Source organism: Centruroides sculpturatus, unplaced genomic scaffold (assembly GCF_000671375.1).
Source record: "Centruroides sculpturatus isolate CEXI.00-Female unplaced genomic scaffold, Cexi_2.0 scaffold167, whole genome shotgun sequence".
Classification (NCBI taxonomy): Eukaryota; Metazoa; Arthropoda; class Arachnida; order Scorpiones; family Buthidae; genus Centruroides; species Centruroides sculpturatus.
The window spans coordinates 371,318-394,376 of record NW_019384372.1 but is presented as its reverse complement, the minus strand read 5'-3'; the positions used below and the strand labels follow the sequence as shown (position 1 = coordinate 394,376).

The window sequence follows — 23,059 nt, the reverse complement described above, 5'->3', positions numbered from 1 at the left end:
CCTGTGTCTGTTATCATTAGCAGGAATAATGTCTTGACATGTTATGGTAGACATATGGAACATATTATGTAACTTTAAATTTTATATATTGAAATACATAGGGTGAGGCAGAACATGCCTCTCCATACATAATCAAAATAAATTAATTTTTCACAAACAAGATCCAATTTGTTGATATTCAAGTTTCTTGTTCTATTTAATATCAATATTGAAGGATCTGAAGTGTAGTATTGCTTTTTAATGGACTTATCCTACAGAACACTTGGAGATGACAGGAATAAAATTAAACTTTATTGGTAAAGTTATGAAAATGCATTTTGGGTTCATCAGTTTACATTACATTTAAATTACATTGGTAAACTGATGAACTATGTAAATTACATTGGTAAATCTCTCACTTATTGTGAGAAACTTACCAATGTAATTTACGTTTAAGAAAAATAAAAATTTGTTATAAATTGTACATCTAACATGTCTTCAGAACATAGGTAAACCTAAGAGAATTGAATTGATGAGGGGTTTGACACCTGAAATGCATTTTCATAACACTTATACCTATAAAGTCTAGATTTATTCCTGTTGTCTCCAAGTCTTCTGTATGATAAATCCATTACAAAATGACACTAAGCTTCAGAGTGGCTTAAAGATGGAAAGGTAAACTTTGTTTGAAATGTTTGAAAACAAATTTTAAAAAATTAATAAATAAATTATTCTATAATAATAATTTGGCAATTTAGATATATGTTTGGTAATAATCAACTAATCATTATAAAAAAAAATTGTATTTTTGAGTGAAAAAATGCCTATGATATGATTTGAAAAATATAATTAAATATATTTAAATGATTTTGAAAATAAATAATGGATAGATTTGACACATTCAGATTCTTCAAGATCCAATTTAATTTTGGATTGAATTTATGTTATACATGCTATATATATAAATTGTTGTGTAAATGATTATTTTATGAAGATATATTAAAACTATGCTTCTATTACTATTTCATTATAGATTAAATGGTATAAAAATGGAAGAGAAGTAAATAAATATGAATGCAGTATGGGATATTCAGATGGTGTTGCTATATTAGAAATTGCAGCATGTTCTGCTGATGATGCAGGAAAATATACATGCAGAGCTTCAAATAGACTAGGAGATGATGAAACTAGTTGCTTTGTTATTGTAGAAGGTGAGCTAATTTCAAATAAGATTTAATAAATTTAGGGTATGTCTATTGTTATATTCATGTTGAATATTAAAAATTCAGATCATAAAAGTTCAGCACTACAATCACCAGTCATAATGGGATCACCATTGAGGGTTTCTACTCCAACAAGACAACCTTTCTCCAGTGTCACAGATATCTACAAGAGAGATTATTCACCTTCACCATATTCCAGTAAATCTGAATATTCACATTCATATTCTTCTTCTGACCAGAAGTATTCCAGCAGTATGAAGAAAACAAGCAGTGAATATGTCAGTAGTACTTTAAGTAGTGCAGCTTCCAGGCTTTCAGTTCCAGAAACGACAAAACGAGTACAAAAACCCTACGGTAAAAAAGAGGGTACCAGTCCAACACGATCTCGAACAGCTACTAAAGAATTAGAAAGTAAGTTAGTATTTTATATTGATGTTAAAAGCTGTTATGAGAATTAATATTTCACAAAATAATTTTTAGTTCCAGAAGACACACCAATGACACCACCATCCTTCAAAGAATTATTAAAGGATCAAAATATTAAAGATGGAGAAACCATGATCTTAAAATGCATAATTGATGGAGATCCAGAGCCCAAAGTAGAGTGGCTTAAAGATGGAAAGGTAAACTGTTTAATGTTTGAAAACAAATTTTTAAAAATCATTTTTACTTGTTCAAANTTGGCAATTTAGATATATGTTTGGTAATAATCAACTAATCATTATAAAAAAAAATTGTATTTTTGAGAGAAAAAATGCCTATGATATGATTTGAAAAATATAATTAAATATATTTAAATAATGGATAGATTTTACACATTAAAAAAAACTATTGATAATTTATATCATTACAGAAGACAATATCTAAAATTTTTTTACAAGAATTACTTTTTTGATATACAGGGTTAGCAAGAAATAAGTTTCCCACTTCAGAGAGCTCTGGATTGCATTCTACTGCTCGAAATGATACAAAATTTAGACTACAGATAATTCAAATGATGTGCTTGACATTTCTTAAATAAATAAAAAAAAAATAGTACAAAAACTGTCAATAGATGGTGCTAGAGAACAGAAATATTGAATATACATGCACATATAAATGTTGAATATGTAGCACTAGCTATTTTGAACAATGTGCTCTAATCGCAAAACCATATTTTTCACAGGTGAATGCAGTGAGTTTTCTGGAATATCCAGAACATGGTGCTGAATGTTGTCCTTCAGATCTAACACAGATGCAGATTTTTTACAGTAGTCGTTGTCCTTTGTAACCATAACCCCATAACCAAATGTCGCAAGGGATGATATCCAATGAGCGAGTAGGCCATGCTGTAGGAAAATAATGGCTGATTATCAATGCATCTGTGAAATGCTGTCTTAGTATGGTTTTGCAATTAGAGCACATTGTTCAAAATGGAGGAGGACATATTGAGCAGTTTTAGTGCTACATATTCAACATTTATATGTGCATGCATATTCAATATTTTTATGTACCCCAGTGCTGCCTATTGACAAATTCTTGTACTATTTTTTTTTTATTTAAGAAATGTCAAGCACATTATTTGGATTCTGCAGTCCAAATTTTGTCTCATTTCAAGCAGTAGAACGTACTCCAGAGCTCTCTGAAGTGGGAAACTTATTTCTCGCTAACCCTGTACATTGGTCCAAATGTATGCCAAACAAAATTATATAGCATGTTATAGTTATTAATATAGCACATTATTTCAAATTCAAAATATATTTTCTAAATATTTTAGAACATTATTAGTTTGAATATGAAAGAAATTAAAATGTATTTTTGAAAACAAATGAAAAGAAATTCAAAGAAACATTTTTTAGATTCTCTTTTCTAAATACAGTGGAACCCCGGTTAACGATCAAATCGGTTAACAAACTTTTATTTTGCAAAAAATTTGTCTCGGATAACGAACAAAATTCGGACAAAGAACGTAATGGTATTTTGTGTCAAATTTTAGTTGGTGTTAGGCATGCGCAAGTTAAGCATTGCTTTTCCGAGCGTTTGTGCTATGCTTCTTTTTTCAGTTTGGTGATTTATATATTTAATCAATATGGCATCCAAGAAAGAAAAAAGTCATAGTGGCAATAGAAAACGACAATGCGCTATTGCATTTGAGAAAAATTTTGATTAAAATAGTAAGACAATCAACTTTAGATCAATTTCTTGTTCCTTACGGAAAGAGTTTGTTTGTTTGTTAAGTTATGGCAACGCAACACTTGGGCAATCTGCCTAGGGAAGTGCCTTCTGGGAGGTGTTTTTAAGGGAAACTGACCCCTGTTTAGGCGTTATAGACGTGGAGAAAACCCGGAAAACTCCACATGGCCAGCCCATCTGAGCGAGATGCGAACCCACGAACGAACTCTCCATGTTCAAGATACGAAGACCACTTAGCCACTGGTGGGTTTTTTACCGAAAGAGACTTCGAGTCGAGGAATCTTCCAATGAAGTGCTACCCGTTATTTTTTGGATCGGATTCCCGTTCTAAGCATTAAGGTTCGTATATCTCCACTTTTCTGCCACCAACTACAACAAACGAAGGTATGTACAGTGCTAGTTTATTAAACAAAGTTTACATGTTTGTTGCTGTAATGATAGATACTATGTTTTCTTACATTTTTATTAAAGGAAATTACTGTATATTACAAATAAAATCGCAAAAATTTCGGAGACTAGAACGGATTAATTGCATTTGCATTAATTTCTATGGGAAAAATTGCTTCGGTTAACGAACGGAGTAGCGGAACGGATTAAGTTCGTTAACCGGGGTTCCACTGTATAACTTACAAATTTGGATTTCTTCTCTCTGATCCCTATTACTACTAGAACAAGTAAAAAAAAAAGTGAGACTGTATTACTCACAAAATACATTAGGCAGAGTCCATGTTAATAAAGGCCTTATTCAAGCTAGTCTGTATCAAGTTGTATGCACTTGGCCCAATGTGTCTGCCAGTTCTTGAATACTTGCTGGAACCTGTCACTTGATATCATATTCAGAATCACCTCCAACTTCTTCAGAATGGCCATTGATAAGTTAAAACACTGGCCTTTCAGCTCTAATTTTAGGTTAGGGAACAAAAAAGTCACACCGGAAGGTCTGGACAGTATAGAGGGTGGGAAACAGTCAATGTTTGACAGCCTTATACATATACCGTATTCCATGGCCAAAGAAAGCCAAGGTTGTTTGGTCTATGGAAAAAGTAACAGTGATTTTCTTCTTTGACTACCATTGAAGCGTTTACCGACATGAAGTGTACATACTACAGTTACTGAGCATTATCACATGATTGTTTTGAAGATTCTGACCAAATACATCCAACTAAAAAGCCTTGAGCTGCATCAATTGGTTGGCAACTACACCATGATAATGCAAGCCTTCATGTTGCCAACACTTTTTGCCCTGACAAAACATCGAATATGTGCTGCATTCTCTGTACAGACTAGATATTGCTCCATGTAACTTTTTTTGGTTGCCTTGTCTGAAAAGGAGCTGCAGGGCTAGAGTTTCAGCTCATCAACAATTGTTCTCAAGAAGTCGGAGACAGTTCTGATGACGATGTCAAAAGATGAATTCCAGAATTGTCTGACATGTTGGGCCAAGTGCATATAACTCAATGGGAACCACTTGAAAAAAGGCCATATTAACCAGGATCCTGTCTAATATGTTTTGTGATCAATAAATCATTCTCACTCTTTTTTTATTATCCTTCATAAATGATTCTTCATATGAAATTTTGTTTATTGGGTAAGTAAAAAATTTTAATTTTTTTATAACAGATATTACATTCTTCTGAAATTATGAATTTGAAATACAAAAACAAAGAAGCAATGCTGATTATTGCTGAAGTTTATCCCGAGGATGCAGGAGAATACATGTGTAAAGCCAGAAACAGTCTAGGAGAAGTTTCTAGCAAGTGTAAAATTACTATATTACGTAAGTTTAAATTATTATTTTTTTTATACAATACTTTTGTGTTATAATAATTTTTTATTATTATTATTATTATAATGTAGCAATGGACAAGAAAGCTGGAAAACCAGAAAAGAAGAGCGAGGGACCTCTCCGAGTAGTAGAACACCTAACAAGTCAAGCTATTCCAGATGGTAGTGCTGTAACACTCAGATGTAGGATCAAAGGTATTTTTAATAAATTCAATAATTTACTACCACTTAAGCAGGGATGCACAACCTTTTCTGAAGAAGGGCCAAATTAGGATTAAGTTTACTGACTGGGGGCTGGCTCTCCAAGTGATTAATGCGATGGCTGAGATTGGATGCTGGCAGCAATCTTCTTGATGTCTTGCGTAATGGCAGATGTTGAAACAACCAGCAGATTTTCCAAATTCTCGTTGGTTAACCTGTTCCGTGTTTTGCACTTGTTTAAATTCATAAGTGAAAACGCTTGTTCGCATACATACCATGTTTCCCCGAAAATAAGACCTAGCAGAGGTTTTGCTGAATTGCTAAATATAAGGCCTCCCCCCGAAAGTAAGACCTAGTAAAGTTTTTTTTTTTTTTCACTCGTAATGGTCATCGACAGCAGGTTGAAAGTGGCCGTTGGCTTTTTGAAAGTACAGCCACTGATTGGTCAGCAGACAACACGCCACACGGCATGATTTGCATAAGACTATGGCTTGGAATCACAGATTTGCATAATGTTATGGCTGGTGATCACTAATTGGTCGGCCGGGAATCACGCCACATCATATTTGCATAGTGTTATGGTTCAGTAAGCAGTAATTGGTCATCGAGCCCGATGTAGACGCTATAAAAAGGTTAAGTTGAAGCAAGAGTGGGAAGTCCACTCCAACGGAACTTTGTAAGTTCACTTCGGTTTTATTTAAGTTCAGTTCAACATGACCGGATATACGTCACTCTCGTCTAAGTTCGACTTGGGAATTTTTTTGTTCAATAGTAAATGTGAATTCTTCATGGAAAAATAAGACATCCCCTGAAAATAAGACCTAGTGCATCTTTCAGAGCAAAAATTAATATAAGATAGTGTTTTATTTTCGGGGAAACACGGAAGGTACTGCCAAACATGCTTGCACAAAATCGAGCATTGTCTTTCAGTTTTGGAAATGATGTATCAGGCAGTTCTTTGTAGAATGTGAGGAGATTAGAATTTTTAAACTGTGATTTCAATTCATCACTGCACTGGATGTTTATCAACTCAAGTTGGACATCTGGAGGGGTATCTTCCACTTTCACATCAAATGGAGTTGAAAAAAGTTGCAGGTAGATCTTGTATTTCTGGAATTCACCAAACCTCTCATTGAATGATGTAAGGAGGGTGTTAACTTGGTCAGAGTAATCCATCTTCATATGTGGGTATTTCTCTTTCATGGCCTTGCAATGTGGAAAGTGTGTAAAGTTCTCTGATTGCATGTGAGACTTGAAAAGTGATAGTTTGGTCATAAATGCATTGATGTTACTTGTCAACTGAGAAACAAGTTGCATCTTTCCCTGCAATCTCAAATTAAGGTCGTTTAGATAAGCAGTAATGTCAGCAAGGAAAGCTAAATCACACTGCCATCTTTGTCCCTCCAAATTCCTTGTAGTGTTCCCCCGTTCTTTGAGGAAAGTGATAATAGGCCCCAATAGCTCCACAAATCTCTTGAGGACTGTTGCCTTGCTCAGCCAACGAACTTCAGTATACGTGGGCAGGTCAGCATAATCAGCATCTATTTCTTCAAGAAATGATGTGAAGAGTCGATGGTTGAGTCCATGACGGCGGATTAAGTTCACAGTATCATAGACATCTTTCAGCAGACGTTCAAATCCCAGCTTCTTTGCACAAAGTTGCTGTTGGTGAATTATGCAATGATACTGGACTAACTCCTTTTGCCTGTCCCCAAGGTGGTTTTTCAGCAAGGTGACCATGCCATTCTCACATCCAACCATAGATGGTGCTCCATCAGTGGCAATGCTGGATAGCTTGTCAAAGTCCAGTGCTGATTTGTTGCAAACGCTCAATAAACCAGTAAGTAAGTCAGCACCAGTTGTATGTCCGGAAAGTGATGCCATGCCAAGAAATTCTTCATTCACAATAAAATCTAGTGAAACACTTCTAATAAACACAATCACTTGTGCTGTTGATGATATGTCAGTGGATTCGTCCACAGCCAAAGAAAAATAAGCACAGTTTGCAACTAAAATATTAAGTTGGCCAGAAATGTCTGATGCAATTTGCGAGATTCTCCGTTGTATCGTCATGCGGTTAAGACTGATTGTTTGAAAACACTTTGTCTTCTCAGGACACATCTTCTCACTTGCGATGATAAGACACTTTTTTATCATATCGCCATCTGTGAAAGGTTTCCCATTCTTGGCTATTAAAGCAGATATTTCTAGGCTGGCTTCAACAGCCGCATCCAATTCTCCAGATTGTTTCTTGAACACATTTTGTTGGCTGATTAGTGATCGTCGTAACGATTCGATTTTCCGTTTGCGTTCCGTACCTTGCAGAAGGAAATCCTTGTGTTGGCTTTCATGATGTCGCTTCAGGTTGAATTCTTTTGGCACTGCTATTGTTCCATTGCACAAAAGGCAAATAATGCTGTTGTTCTGTTGCACAAAACAGTACTTGTTAGTCCACACTTCCACTTCTTGAAACTGATGATTCTCGCGATTGACCTTGCGTTTAATGCCCGGCGCCATACTGTTCACTCTGCAAAACAATGTCTCATTGTGCCGAAAATTCTGAGGCCCGCAACAAATCATGTTTGAGATAAGGCAAGCTAGACTACCACGTGCTTTGTTCTGTATCCACTCTGACCAAAGACTAAAGAGGCGGGGACAGAAGACTATTACGCACACGTGGCCAGGCAGGTCTTAATTCGTTCGACCCCTGTCCGGGCGTCTCCACCATTTCTCAGAATTTGTGAGTCAGATCGTCAACATGCCAGGTGCAGGACACTAATCCATCATAAATGTGGTTACCATTCTTACCTAAATTATATTTATGGCCCGTCAGTTTTACCCCCGTGTTCAGAAATGAATCAAAAGTGATTAACACAGTGCAGTGGAAAATCTGAATATTTTAAATATAATTATTAAAATTGCGATATCTCGTTTCAAATTGGCGCTAGAATCAATCTGTTTTTTTTTTTTTTCTGTCACAAATATATCACAGTTTACGACTGTTAAATTTCAAATAAAATAAAAATTAAAAATAATAATTTAATTTTAAATTTACGAAAAAAAGAATGTAAAAATAAAAGTAAATAAAAAGTTCCAATTAATTTACTACTTAAATAACCTAAATATATCTGTTTTCTTTCAAACAAAAAAAACCGCAGCTTTCTAGCTACACGGAATCATTTTACAACCCTCTTTGTTGACAAGTTTATGGCTTGACGCGGTTTGTAATAATTATTAAATCCAAAATATTTTAATGCAAATGGCTTCCTTTTAGTCGTAATGACTCTATTCCAACTACAGTATTAATTTTCTTGGTCCAACTTAATAATAATAAATTTGATGTGAAAAATTTTTTTTCTATTCTTTGTCTATGGAGAGATATTGTTGTAAATTATTGGTTTTATAGCTTTTTGTACATTCCTTTTTGAACTCTGGTTAGTTTTTTTCTAGTTTGAATGACATTAGGTTGACGAATAAGCGTCTTTTCAGAAAAGATTGATTCAAATTCGACTATACCAATCAGAATCTAGAATGTAAACAAATGCTAAAAAATCGTTATTTTCATGGTTTTTCAGCGCTATTTTCACTTATTTTTGTTATTTGACGCTATTTAGACGAATAGGCAAGTTTTCCGAAGCATAAAATTGAAGATTTCCCGCCAAAATAGAAACTTCCCGATAACATCGGAAATGACGTTCTAACATCATTTTAAAATATTCGATATCTAAAGCAGAAAGTGTTAGCTAAAAATAGACTTATTTATAGAACAATCCCCCATTTCTCACCTCAGGGAAAGTCATAAAACAGTTGGGTGCTAATGACTTTGTGAAAGGGAAAAAGTTCTAAACTTAGGAACTTCGAAAGAAGGGATTTGGCCTGTACCGTCCGCATAAACATTGATAGGGGGCCGTATGTGGCCCGCGGGCCGCAGGTTGTGCACCCCTGACTTAAGTAATGCTTAGTATATGACGAGAGATAAAAGAGTGATGATGATTTTTAACATAGGTCCACCTAAGTTTGAAGTAGTGTGGTTGCACGACGATAAAGAAATCAAGTCCAGCAAAGATTTCCAATATAAGAATGAAGGCGATGTGTATGAACTCATAATACCAGAAATTTATCCTGAAGACACTGGCAGCTACACTTGTGATGCATTTGATAATGAAGCAGAAGCTTTCACAACTTGTATGTTAGATGTCAGTGGTAAGTGTGTACCTTTTTTTAAATAAAATATGCAATTATAATTTGATTAATTATAACAATTTACTTTACAATCACACAATAATGTGACTTTTTAATATGCAAATAAAAAAATTTAGAAAAATATAAAACAATTCTCAGTATGGCTTGTATCTCATAAAAAAGCAAAATGAATAAATCATCATATAAAATCATGTTTTAGATGATTCAGTTTTGTTTTTTGCTTGTTGTTTAATAGCAAATTAAATTATGTGATAGAAACATATTAAGCAAGAATTGATATAGAACTTGTGATGAAAATAATAGAATAAACTTAATTAATCATATTATCTTTTCATAATGATCAACAAATTATTAAGTCATTAACTACAATAAACTTTAATTATAGGTTTAGTGTTGAAGTTAATATTAATGTTTCCTTCCAATTATATATCGCCAACGCTACTAAAGTTAGTTTCAGTGCAACTATTGACAGAACTTACCTGTGACAATTGTAATTTTGGCTTGTTTCTATGCTTTGTGTTGCGCTGATGTAAGGACGTTTCAACATGTTGAGACACTTGAAACAGTTTTACTTTCCCGCTGTTAGAGAATGTAATATAGGGAAAGTATGGTGATCCAGCAAATTTTGAACCCCCTTCGACGTTTTGACACTGAAGGAACCCAAAAATGTAGAAAATACACACAAAACCCTGTCTGTTGGCGTCCGTTTTCCATTATATTTCGGAATTGGATGAACCAAAAATTTTGAAACTTGATAGGATAATTTTTACTTTTCCGGGAAGGTTGTTATAACAGAGGGAAAGTATGGTTATCTGGCAAAAAAATGACCCCTCCCAGATTTTTACATTTTTGTACTTAGGACACCTTGAAACGTCGAGAAATGCGAAAAAAATTCAGGGATAATTTCTGTTTGTTTGGATGTTAATATGTGGGGGCACGCTTTTGTTCACCCTCTTTGAAGCTTAATATCTCTCGTGCTTTTTGCCGAGAATTTCTGAAATTTTTCAGGGAGATTTGTTTATTAAAGGATTGATACTACAGTATTAAATTTTGGTGATTAAATGTTGAGATAATGGGGGGGTCATTATATCTACAGTAGGGTCGGACTTATGACGATTTTACTCGTTATTAGCATTTACAATTTTTTTTTAATAAAATTCATCTCTACCCAAAAATTAAGCTTTTTGCCATCTTATAATAAAATATATAAAAAGTTTTTAAAATAAAATACGATAACAGACGGCGCTACCAAAATTTTAAATGTTGCCAGGAAAACTGGACAACTCATTGCTGATTTTAATTTCACCAATGCCTCATATACAGTATAAAAGATTAAGAAGGTGGGAAAATAGTAGGATCATGTGTCATATCAGACAATGAAAATTTTACTCGTTATTGGCGTCTACAGTTTTTTCAAAACTGACCTTTATAAAAAGATAAAAAGGGATAGAGATTAATATGAGATTTTATTTAAAAATAATGTTTAAAATTATGTGTGGAGCCATCTACCACGTATTATAATCTCTTGGTCTCTGTTAATTGCGGATAATTTACCTTCTGTTCTGTGAGCATTTATCCGGCTCTTAATTACGATCACGTTATATAATTGCTTTCAATATTTTTAATTTTTTATTTTAGTACCCGGAGAAGAACCAAAAGGTCCCAGATTTTCTACTTATCCCCAGTCAATAACCGTTGCTAAAGGAGAAGCTGCCACATTAACGGCCGTCACAGCAAAGGCTGCCAAATCGGGTATGATATCGCCATCTTTAAATTTAAAAATTTACTAAGTTACGATTAATTAATCATTGCTTGAGGAATCCAAAAATTCCTTTTATATTAATTAATTAATTAATAACCAATGTTTGCTCTTTGACTATTATAACGAAACTTAACATTTAATTTCAGTGGAATGGCTTAAAGATGGAAAAACTTTAGATACTTCTAGTCCAAGATATAAATTTTCTAAGGAAAAGAACAAAATATCTCTCAGTATCCCATCCACCGTATCTACGGATGTCGGCCAGTATACAGTGTGTGTAAAGAACGAAGCTGGTGAGAGTAAGGCAGTCGCCTCGATAAATATCTTATCCGAAGCCGAAGCATGATGTAACTCACTCATATTTTAACGAACGACGGAAGTTGGAGAGTAAGAAATTCTAAATTTTTCACATATTTTACAAGTAGCATATTTACTTGTATTTTATTCTATTTATAGATTCCAACTGCAAGTTCCATTCTCACCAATCATATCCATAAACGAAAGAATTAAAAATATTCACCAATATTTTTTAAGCTTTTGCAAAATGCCAAATTATTTATGATTCGAGGCAAGAATCGCGTTCGTGTCCTTTGTATCAATGTCGCTAGCTATCGGGTTTTGTTTGATTATATATTATAAATTAAATTTGAGAAATCAAAAGCCCAGAATGTAGTATTTATTCTGTCACATTTCGGATTTCATGGACTGTTCTAAACACAATCGTCCGGATCATTTGTCGAATATCTGGTCTGTCTTTTGTAAAACTGCCATTTTCGTTATTCGGTTGTATTTATCTGTATTTAATTCAGGCATTGGATCTCCAGAATGTCATTTTAAATCGGTCACCTCATAAATTATGTAATTCTGATGCTGTATGTTAAGCTTGCCGAATGTGATGTAGCTAAAATTTAGCTAATGTGAATAAAGAATTTTTCTCTATAAATTGTTTATCTTTAATTGATTTAATTTAAGATATATATATATATATATATAATTCTTAAAGGGAGATGTTTAGAAATTTACAGAACAAACTCGAATAAGGTGTAGTTAAAATTTATAAAAATATCAAGTGGAAAAAAATGAATTTAATGATCAATCGTGACCTTTTTAATATATATAAATTTAATTTATCATCATTTTAAACTTAAATTTATTACAAAACTGGTGAATTAAATCTTGCATTATTGATTTTTTAATTACAATAAAAAATGTAATTAAAATTATTCTCCGTTTGGATGTTTTATACATTCTCCATTTACATTTCTTCGGATGCACACGCATATTTTCTATACGCGAAAAATTACATAATATTTTTTCCCAAACTGTAATTTAATGTCAGAGAAAATAATAAATCTGCCGTTTGTTTCTCTCAAAAGAGTGTTCCTCCGAAAGTACATTGAATAAAAAATTCTTCCGAGTTCTGGAGAGATTTCCTTGACGTCGGAATATATTTTGAATGTAGAAATATTAGTGCCATGTCTAGGATGTTTGGCGCCTACTTGCAAGCTATTTCTGCGACGTTTTCTAGACATTAAATTCTATAGTATAGTCAAAACATGATGTACGACTCCTACTTATGGAGTGTACTGCTGCTTCGAATAAGATAAAGGCAATGATAAAAAACTACTGAACAAAATTTAATTACAACGATTAGGCAACCATCTTTCTTCTTCGTCTCAAAAACTAGTGCCGTCTGCTTTTTTTTTTCTCTTAAAAACTTCTTACATCTCGGCTACGACTGCTTTTAGACAAAACAATAGCTTTTGTTTAAAATTCTTCTCTATTTTCTAAAGACATTAGCAACAGTTTTTTTTTCGTAGCTTCATTTGCACGTAGTCCTCGATCGGTTCTTAGATAAGGACGAATCTGACTCACATGTACGATCCTGTTGTCATCATCTTGAATTCCCTCAATGAGACAAGTGACGGAGTTAACTATCCTCTTTACTATACATGGGCCTTTCCATTTGCTCTGAAATTTATGTCTGTTTAAACGAAACACTAAGTCACGTTCCTTAATTCTTAGATTCGTGCTTATTGACAAGACTATGTTTTGTTTATAAAATCGTACTGCCTGCTATGTTACCAGCTTATGAAGGAGTACATGTCAGAAGTTGCAATTTGGCACAGAGTATTAGGTGCCCAAGTCATGCACGCATAAAAAAACCAGACTTGTAGGTACTCGGGGGACTGAGAACCGAGTCAAAATAAAATACAAAATGGCGACTCTCTCTACAAACAGGCAAACCGAAGTCAGGTGGTGAGAGTACCACCAATAGTCGGTTCTACGAAGTGGACTCTGACCCTAAAACTGAACACGTATTTCTTTGTTAAATAAAATTTGTAATCTAATTTTGTAAATTTGGGAGTGCTTCAAATATGACATTAAGACAGAATTTTATGACGTTACAAGTAGGTTTTTTAACACTATTAAGTATAGTTAAAATCGTGGGACCGATAAAAATTTGACGTTATATTAGGGTTGTCGTTACATCCAATGACGTTATAATCGGGTTAAACTGTATATTGTTCGCGCAAAGTAAGAAAATAATTTCGGACGATACAATAGCCACGATTATTTTTTTCAAATACGGGAAATTTTCGTTAGGCATCGACAAAAATTCAATCCGGGCCGACAGGCAACGGAGAGAAATTTCGAAATTAGATAGGTTAATTTCATCGAAAATGCATCGTGGATTTCGTGGTCATGGCCGGCGAAGTTTGAACGATCGCACCCAAAAGCAGCGATACCAAAGAATATTGGAGAATATGAACGAGACTCGCCTTCAGTGTCAAAATGATTCCGCTTAGTAGCGAGTCTCCGAGACAGTCTTGTCCCAAATACGGTTTTGCCGTTTTACTTGTTTTTTTTTTTAAACATAAGATGCTTTATTTTGATCAAGAGCTTGAGCAAGATTTTCAACTGCTTGTACTCGACTAATAAACAGCTCAGTCAATCTATTTTCAGCTTCTTTCAGTTTGTCCCTCTCCAAATCTTTGTATTTCTGGTGTTGACTCAAAACCATGGAGTAAATAGAAAGGACTTTGTTTTGTGGTGTTATAAGCAAACACTGCTGTTGATACATGTCTTTTCCAAGCTGTCATATCGTCGTGAGCATTTTTCCTAAAGATGTCTTCTAGAGTACGGTTTGTTCTCTCCACAAGTCCGTTTGCTTGGGAGTGGAAAGCGCAAGTTCGGAAAGTTGGTCCTCCAGAAAGTTCTCAAAAATCTTCGGTCACAAAAGACGTTCCTTGATCTGAAATGATCGTTTTTGGAAATACATACACATCGAATACATTCTCTTGTAAAACTCTCAATGTGGTCTCCGTGCTTAAACTATTCACGGGGATAGCTATTAAATACCGGATAAAATAATTTATGCACATCAAAACCCATCTTTTTGAATTTCTCGATTTGGATGGAAGTATGCCAATATGATCAAGACCTAACATTTCAAAGGGTCGTGATGGTACGTCCTTTGTTTGTAAGAAAGCTTTGCTTTTCGATGGATAATCATTATTCATTTGACACACTTGACAACTGTTAACGTAACTTTTAACCTCTTTCACTATATGTTCCCACCAATAGTGATCTAGGATTCTCGACAAGGTTTTCTCTGCATTAAAGTGGCCAGCTAAAACATTGTCGTGATTGGCTTTCAAGACTTCAGGTTTGAGCTTTTCTGGTACAACAAGTTGTAAATGATTTCTATCTTGATCATCATAGTGATATTATTCTGTAACACAAATCGATTCTTTGTAGAAGTGTAGAGATTCTCTTACGTTGCTCTTCTAGTGAGAGATTTCAGTCTTTCAATATTCTAATTATGCTGTCTAATTTTGGGTCGTCGCTTTGATGACGTTCAATTTCACTAGAGATTCTCCTTTCCATGTTTAGCATTTGTACGTTCAATTCTTAGATTGGATTTCTAGATAAAATGTCAGATAGTATGTTGGTAGCTCCTTTTTTATGCTTAACGTCATATTCATATTCCTGTAACTCTAAAGCAAGGGTGGCCAACCTTTTTGGGAAGAGTGCCACTATCTGGGGAAAAAAACTTATGCGTGCCACTTCCAACTTTTCCAACATACTAAAAAATATAAAAAAGTGAAAAAATGTTATTTATAGGCTGATTATGGAATTTTTACGCAAATAGCACATTTTTTTCATGTAAGTCTGAATAGTTGAAATTTAAATAATAATATAATAAATAAAACAAAAGTACAAACTTAAGTTTTATTGTTAATAAACATTTTTAAAGGTTCAGTCAGTTGGGTTATGTATAAAATGAATATTTGAAATTATTGACCTACAGCACCGTACTACACTGAAAATGAAAATTTTCAGCGTAGTATAGTGCTGTAAGTCAATAATTTCGATTTAGATTTCAGGTGGGTAACAATTAACGTCTTGCAGAGAAATTGAAAAAGGATTTGTGGAAAGATCAGCATTTTTTTATAACCTTGAAAATCATCAAACCTAGCACTGAATGAATACTGCAAAATGGATATTAAATTTTTAAATATATCCTAGTTCGGAGCATTATTGACTTTGGTAGCTAATGTGAATGCGTTGATTTTTTTTTCCTCCAAAATCGAGACAAAAAAGGAAAAGTTTGTTCACAAAAGATATATGATCAACTAGGGTAGGAAAAATACAACGTTTTCCCTGTAATCTTAAATTTAAATTATTTAAATGTCCCATAATATCGTTGAGAAAAGCTAAATCCCATAGCCAATATTCATTTTTGAGTAGCAAGCACTCACTTTGCAGTTCATTGTTTTCTTCCAGATATTTTAAAACACACTCCCTCAAATTCCAAAATCTCGCAAAAGCACTTCCTTTGGAAAGCCAGCACACACTACAATGAAGGAGTAACTTGCCATCCTCTTCCGTTTCTTCCGGAAAAAGCTCACGAAATCGTCGTCGATTCAGAGCTCGAGCTCGTATTTTGTTGATAGAACGCGCTACAGGGTCAACAACAGAAGACAGGTTTAAGTCTTGGTACAAAGAGCTTCTTGATGGATAATGCAATGATACTTAAAAACTTTTCTTCCGAAATAATTTTCAAGCAATGTAACACAATCCTTTATCCTGACAACCACGCAACGTGCTCCATCTGTGCAAACACTATCTAATTTTGTCCACTCTACTTTGTTAACTTCAGTTACATTTTTAAGTTCTTTAAAAATGTCCTCACCTGTAGTAAAAACCAATTGCGCAAATGGAGAAGTTCTTTCACAATATCAAAATTATTGTTCGTGTAACGCACAAATATGCTTAACTGCACATTGACTGTGATGTCACAGCTTTCATCCAAAGTTAATGAAAAGTATTTGAATATTGTAGTCCAGAGACAATGTGTGTGCCAATATCCTGGCCCATGTCATCTATACGGTATTTCTAGACAAAGCTATCAACCATATTTTTTACGTTTATATCACCGACATTTTGGGCAAATATTAAAAGGCTATTTTTTATTCTCTCCTCTCCGTCAGAACAGGGTTTCTTCTTGCGGGCTAACAACGGAGAAAGTTCATAAGAAGCCTTCACCATAGTTTCTATAAGCGCCAAAGCAAGACAACTCAAACCATTGTCCCATAACCATGATGTCTTACCGCATCGTTGTACTGGTGTCAAGTAGTGCCGCTTTCCAGCGCTGTTGTATTCAATAGCGTATAAGTAGGGATTTTATGGATTTTGACAAAGTTCCTGAAGATGACATTATTATTTTTTCAATTTTTTTAATTTTTCAATAAGTCTTCTCGTGCGACTGTTTAAACTTCGCCGTGCCACACTGTGGCACGCGTGCCGCGAACTGGCCATCCATACTATTCAGCTATGCGAGCGAGTTTGCGTCCAAGTTTTCTTTTAGTCTTCAAACAATTCTTATTCTCCGTTTTATGTATTGCTACAGAGCTAGGAAGTAACAAACATGATTCTTGTGTTGCTTCTTTAATGGGAGGTTGTGCTGGAATCACATTTCCATCTCTTGTGACTACGTCATATTTATCTTTCCTCAACGTCATTTTTACTTCTGCTTGGCCGATCCAATCTACTCCTAAAGTCAAAGGAACCTCGTTGTTCTTGAACACTGCTGTTTTCACTGTGGTGACTTGGCCTTGCAACCAAATAGATAGATCAACAAATCAAATTGTTTCACCTTTGTCATGCCAATACTCAGTGGTGTCGCCATCTAACATCCTTATGCCATTAGGTAACTGATTCCGACGAATTATTGTACGACATTGTTATGTATGTAAACCTCCAGGGGATAACCCACAGCGAATTGTCCCTTGACCTAGTTAGGCGACCTCGCACCTCTGACCTTTGTCGTGTTCCGTTGTCTTCGGTTAGTCGTGTGTTAGCTGTAGTGACACTTAGACCTGGAGGCACAAAGTTAGCAATATTCTTAAAGCAATAGTAAGATTTGAGGCAAAATTTAACTGTAATTAAGCTCAGTACATTGATTAGACTTTCTTTTTTGCCCATAAACACATACTGCTGGAATTTCCTCTGCTGATTCTACCCCATTTATGTCAACAGAATCACCATCAGTTAAAATGCATTCTAAATTCTTAGTGTTTTAGTAGCATTTCTTTGGACATGATATTTAAATCGTATATATTACATAAGAATTGAAAATAGTTACTATGATTACTAAGTTGTTAAAATCTTGCATCTAGTGCATTTAGTGCTTGATCGATTGTAAAATAAAAAAAATCTATCTTTGATGGGTTCATCTCGTGCTTCGTATAAGAAGTTCCTTTTCCTTCTTCTAACGTGGTGTCGTGTTATTGTTGATCCAAAATTAGCCTCCACATCAATTTCGGTAGCAAGTTCTTTTGCATTAATAATAGTTTCATCGAAGGACGAATCCGATAGAAGATGCTTAAAAAATATTTTGCAGTTTTGTAAAAGACCAAGTGCAAAGACCAGATCAAATCTTTTGTTTGCATCAACTTGCTTATTGGATTAAGGGAATTTAGTATTTTATGCCAAATAACTAATGAACACAAAAACTTAAATTGTTTAATACAATTTTATAAACTCGAGGCCGCGTCTCTTATTAAATTATCAATTTCTTGGTTTTCGTAAATGCTAAGCAAGGCGTCGTATACATCTTCCAAATGAAATCTCAAAAGCTTTAAGGTCTCTATCCTACTCTCCCATCTGGTGTCATTCAATGGTTTCAAAGTTAAACCTTGAACATGTTTTAAAAAGTATTGTCCATCGAAAAGTAGATGCCGAAAAAAATAAATATATTTTTTGGACCGTGTTGAAGAAATTAGCGGCTTCCAAGAATGCATTTGCCATATCATTAACAACAAGATTGAGAGAGTGGCTACTACACGGAATATAGAATGCTCGCGAATTATATTGTTTAATTCTAGATTGCACTCCTGCTTTATCGCCCCTCATATTGGACCCGTTGTCGTATCCCTGTCCTCTGATATCCTGCAAATTTAAATCCAAGTCACTAAGTTCTCAAATTATAATATCAGACATTTGTTTTCCTGTGGATCTTTCGACTGGTAAGAAGCCTAAAAAGCTTTCATTAATTTTAATTTCAATATCAGCGTCAAATTTATTGATTGAAACATATCTGATTACAAGAGTCATTTGCTCTACCTTACTAATGTCAGTAGTAGTCTAAAATTATGGAAAAATAATTTTTTTTTTTTATTTTATCAATATGAGACATCACACTTTGATGCAGCAAATCTATTATCTCGTTTTGTATATTTTTCCGAAATAGTGGGCTTTAGTCTCTTTTTTTTTTCACTCTACGAACGTGCTCTTCCATAATGGGATCAAAGTGAGATAGCAACTCAACTATTTTTAAGAAATTACCGTTTTTATACTCAAACAACTTGTCACTTGTACCTTGAAAAGCCAGACCACTTTTACCAAGCATTTTAGTAATTGCTACGATTCTTAGAAGTACCTCGTTCCAATGATTTGTTTCGGCATTAGTAATTCTTTGAGAAGCCTCATCTATAATTTTACAACACTTTAACCTTAGGTTCATTTCTAGCCACGATTTTTGGGCCTGAATATGATTTTTGGAAATTTCATGCTCTCTTAAAGTTTCGCCGAGGTGCTTCCAACTTTTAAAACCCTCCTTTGAAAGAGAACTAACTATACAGCCGAAAATTTTGCAACAAGCAGTAAACGCAGTTTTGTGAAAGAGTACGCTAGCCAGTCTCGTAAAACTTGCTCTCTATTGCTTAAAATTCGTGTATAATAATTTACGCTAAAATGTCGGCCAGTGTCATTAGAAGGAAATTTGTAATTATGCAATGATTCAGGTGGACATTGTCTTACTAAAAAATTCTTTCGGCGTCTCCTAAAATTCTTGGCCACAATGCTGGATCTGTACTCAAAGTTTGTAGAACGCTTTCTGTGGGTGTCAATTTTTTCAATGCTTTCATCTGGTGATGATAGAGTCCTAAATCAATTGATATAGATGACAGAGTTTCTAAATCAATAGAGTTTCTATATCAGATGATAGATCAATTCAGAAGTTTCTGATAGATCAATTGATTTAGAAACTTCGTCCATTTGTTTGTCATCATCATCCTTTGACGATTTCGTATTTTCTTTTATAACCGGACTTGATGTTGGATTTTCAGAGTCGTCATTTGTTTTGGTACAACTCTGGATATGATTTTTTAACGCGCCAGCTGAGTTTTGCCTTTCGGCTTCCTTTTCCAGCCCTCTTTTTTTGTACTGGTAATAAGACAGTTTTAAATTATTCAAACTCAAATTAATTCATTATTCAGTACTCAAATTAAACAATGTAAACTATAAAATAATATTTTAAAAAAATAAAGATTTATCCTTGTTCTAAATAAGCTAAAACCGTAATTAACATAACTTCAAAATTATATTCTGTCAATGGACATAAAAAATATTTATGGCTTACACAATATTTTTCGTATCCTGTGAACGTAAAGAAAGTCTAGTATTTTATAACAACAAATATTTCAGCAAACCATAAATAGTCATTAAAAACAATTTTATAATTCTTGATTTTGAGTTTTTATTCAGTTCAATTATTCAAATGCATTATTATAAAACGCGTTTTATCGAAGCAATGAACTTAATAAAAGACTTATATTATTGATTCAAATAATTATTTTCGTAAAACAAAAATATAAATAATCATACCGATAGAATGCATTCAAATTTAATACAATATTTTATTGATTTAATAAACAGCCTTGTCATCGTCCTTTACAAATTCTGCGTTGATTTTTCAATGATAGTGTAAATATTTTTAGCTTTCAGACAAACAATATAAATACGATACGCACTGTAAATTTTTAGAGAACGAAAAAATCGATACGTGAAATTTTCTATTAATTGAGTATTTAACACATCAATATATTCCTCACACTTACAGCCAAAATGGCGCCCTTAAACTCTAGCGCCTCGGACAAATGTCCGGGTTGCCCGCCCCTAGAGCGAGCCCTGTATCTATTAAAAATATTACTTTTTCTATTAGCGTTTGCATCATACTCATATGACTTAGATTTACAGCTTAATTTTCAGAGATTCATTCACTCCTTGTTCTTCTTTTGCCTGGCTAGTTTCATTAACACTCTAACCTTAACGTCCGAAAGACTTCATATAAAACTTGTTTAAATAAAAAAAATCTTGTAAAAATGCTAGTATAATTGTTTTTATGCGATAATAAAGTGTTTATATTTTTGCAACAGACTGTATAAACTATTTGGTAAGTATGTTGTCGTAAATATCACGCGTATAAAAAAATTAATAGAATTGGTTCGATTTATTTGGTTACGGCAATGACACACGCCAAGGAGGATGCATCCCGGAAAGACTTTTTACGTAAAGTTGGCCCCTATTTAGGTGTTATTAACGTGAAGAAAACCCAGAAAACTTCACGTGGCGCGAACCCACGACCGTATACCGATGTAGGTGGTTTAATCCACTCGGTTACTGGAAAGTACTTATTGGGCAGCAATAAAAATTGTAGACCTATACATTTCCACTGTCTGTCCTTTAATTCGAGAACGGAGTAAGATAGATGAAGGTCGAGGCATAAAACGGAAAGGATAAGAGCATGAGGCCCAGATTAACTATATATGAACTTCCGATGCAAACCGAAAGTCATGGTATTTCAATTCAAAAATTTTCCCTCGAACGGAGTTAGATACGGCTCTATTGCTAACAGGAAAAGTATGATGTACAGGGATCGCAATAATTAAATGAATATGTAAATATATATACAGTATACTATATCCACATATTCACTTAATTACTGCGACAAGTAGCACATAGCACCTGGCTGCGTTGGAGTGGTGTTTTGCCCCTGTACATCATATCTTTCCTGTTAGCAATANTTAAAAAAAAAAAACCTTATACTACGTTCGCACACAATGCATGACTCACTTCGATCTCGATTTACCTATAATCTGGACTGCAACTGTCGCCAGACGAACGTCCAGCTGTTCGCACAGGCAGTCCGCTTAAGAAGAACCTGCCGGCTATCTATTATACGCGATGATAAAACTGACAACTACGCGGTTAGTCACGAACACCACCAAACAAAATGGAAGTTTTGATTATAAATCAATACTTTTTCTTGCCATATACCTAATAATAGACAGATGTCATCGTCTCTCCAGATGTATTTTTTATTTCTCTGTCGATAGCCCGACACATGTTCCGCAGCCATCTTGTATTTTCTCGCGCGCGTGGGATTGTGGGATCTCTCTTATGACTGGATCTAGTCACGTGCGACTAAATATCCAGATGGCACAACGCGCTGATTGATCAGCTGAATGACGTCAACCTACTAAAATCGGAAATGTTGATCGATCAGCCTAAACTTTGTATTGTTGTTGTGAGAGCGAGCAGACATTATATAATAGTTATAGACATTTCATCTAAAACTTGATAAAGGCACTTATTTATAATTTCACTAGCTCTTGTGTGTATTGACATTAATTAAAAATTTTGCAATAATTTTAACATTAAACTAACTTACGTGATATCAAAGACTTTAATGCTGAAACATTTTTAAACATCAAGAAGTAACTTTTATCTGTTTTGTATTTTTTAAGCTTTTTTGTACATTTACTTTAATAATAAAATAATCAAAAACAACAAATGTAAATTTCAAATTAAGTTTTTTTTTTACATTCTTCTATATATATAAAAATGAATGTATGTCTGTTCGTCTGTCTGTCCTTCATGCATTACCACACCGTTTATCCGATTGCCACGAAGCTTTGGGAAGTTTTTTAATACACTCCCGCGAAGGTTTCTGGCATAGTGCATTTATCCTATGATAGATGGCGAGCGTTTAAACTGTGTTCGATCGATTTCAAATTGTGAAGACCATTTCCCCCGTTCAAAAAATATCTCTACATATGCATTTGTGAACTGTTATTTACGACATTTGTAATAATTTTTGTTTAATCACTTTATTTCAACTTTTTTTTCCTAATTACGTATTCGCTCGAACTTCGTTAAAACCTTAACTGTACCCCCGAACAACAACCGAAGTTGTAGGAAGAAATTCGCGTATTTTACCGATCTAGGTATCCCCCCTTTTCCAAATTTTAATATCGACTCAAAATAATTTAAAAAGACAAATTACAATAAAACGGTTTATTATCCAACTATCAGAAATTTCACAACATGCCAAGGAAGAGAGGAAGGAGCAATTAAATAATTAAAATTATAAAGGATTAAAAAA

General features: G+C 34.1%; 1 protein-coding gene and 1 pseudogene across 1 annotated transcript in view; one reads left to right on the top strand and one right to left on the bottom strand.

Moving 5' to 3' along the window:
* Positions 1–12,268, top strand: part of LOC111615272 (twitchin-like) — a 263,599-nt gene extending 251,331 nt beyond the window's left edge. The window contains exons 151-159 of the mRNA XM_023356687.1: positions 1,013–1,190; positions 1,269–1,613; positions 1,683–1,825; positions 4,995–5,151; positions 5,232–5,354; positions 9,366–9,563; positions 11,202–11,315; positions 11,472–11,712; positions 11,782–12,268. Coding sequence (XP_023212455.1) covers positions 1,013–1,190; positions 1,269–1,613; positions 1,683–1,825; positions 4,995–5,151; positions 5,232–5,354; positions 9,366–9,563; positions 11,202–11,315; positions 11,472–11,671 — 1,458 coding nt within the window. The 3' untranslated portion in view covers positions 11,672–11,712; positions 11,782–12,268. The remainder of the gene's footprint in view (positions 1–1,012; positions 1,191–1,268; positions 1,614–1,682; positions 1,826–4,994; positions 5,152–5,231; positions 5,355–9,365; positions 9,564–11,201; positions 11,316–11,471; positions 11,713–11,781) is intronic.
* A 5,851-nt stretch (positions 12,269–18,119) lies between these two features.
* LOC111615263 overlaps positions 18,120–23,059 on the bottom strand; it is a 27,131-nt pseudogene continuing 22,191 nt past the window's right edge.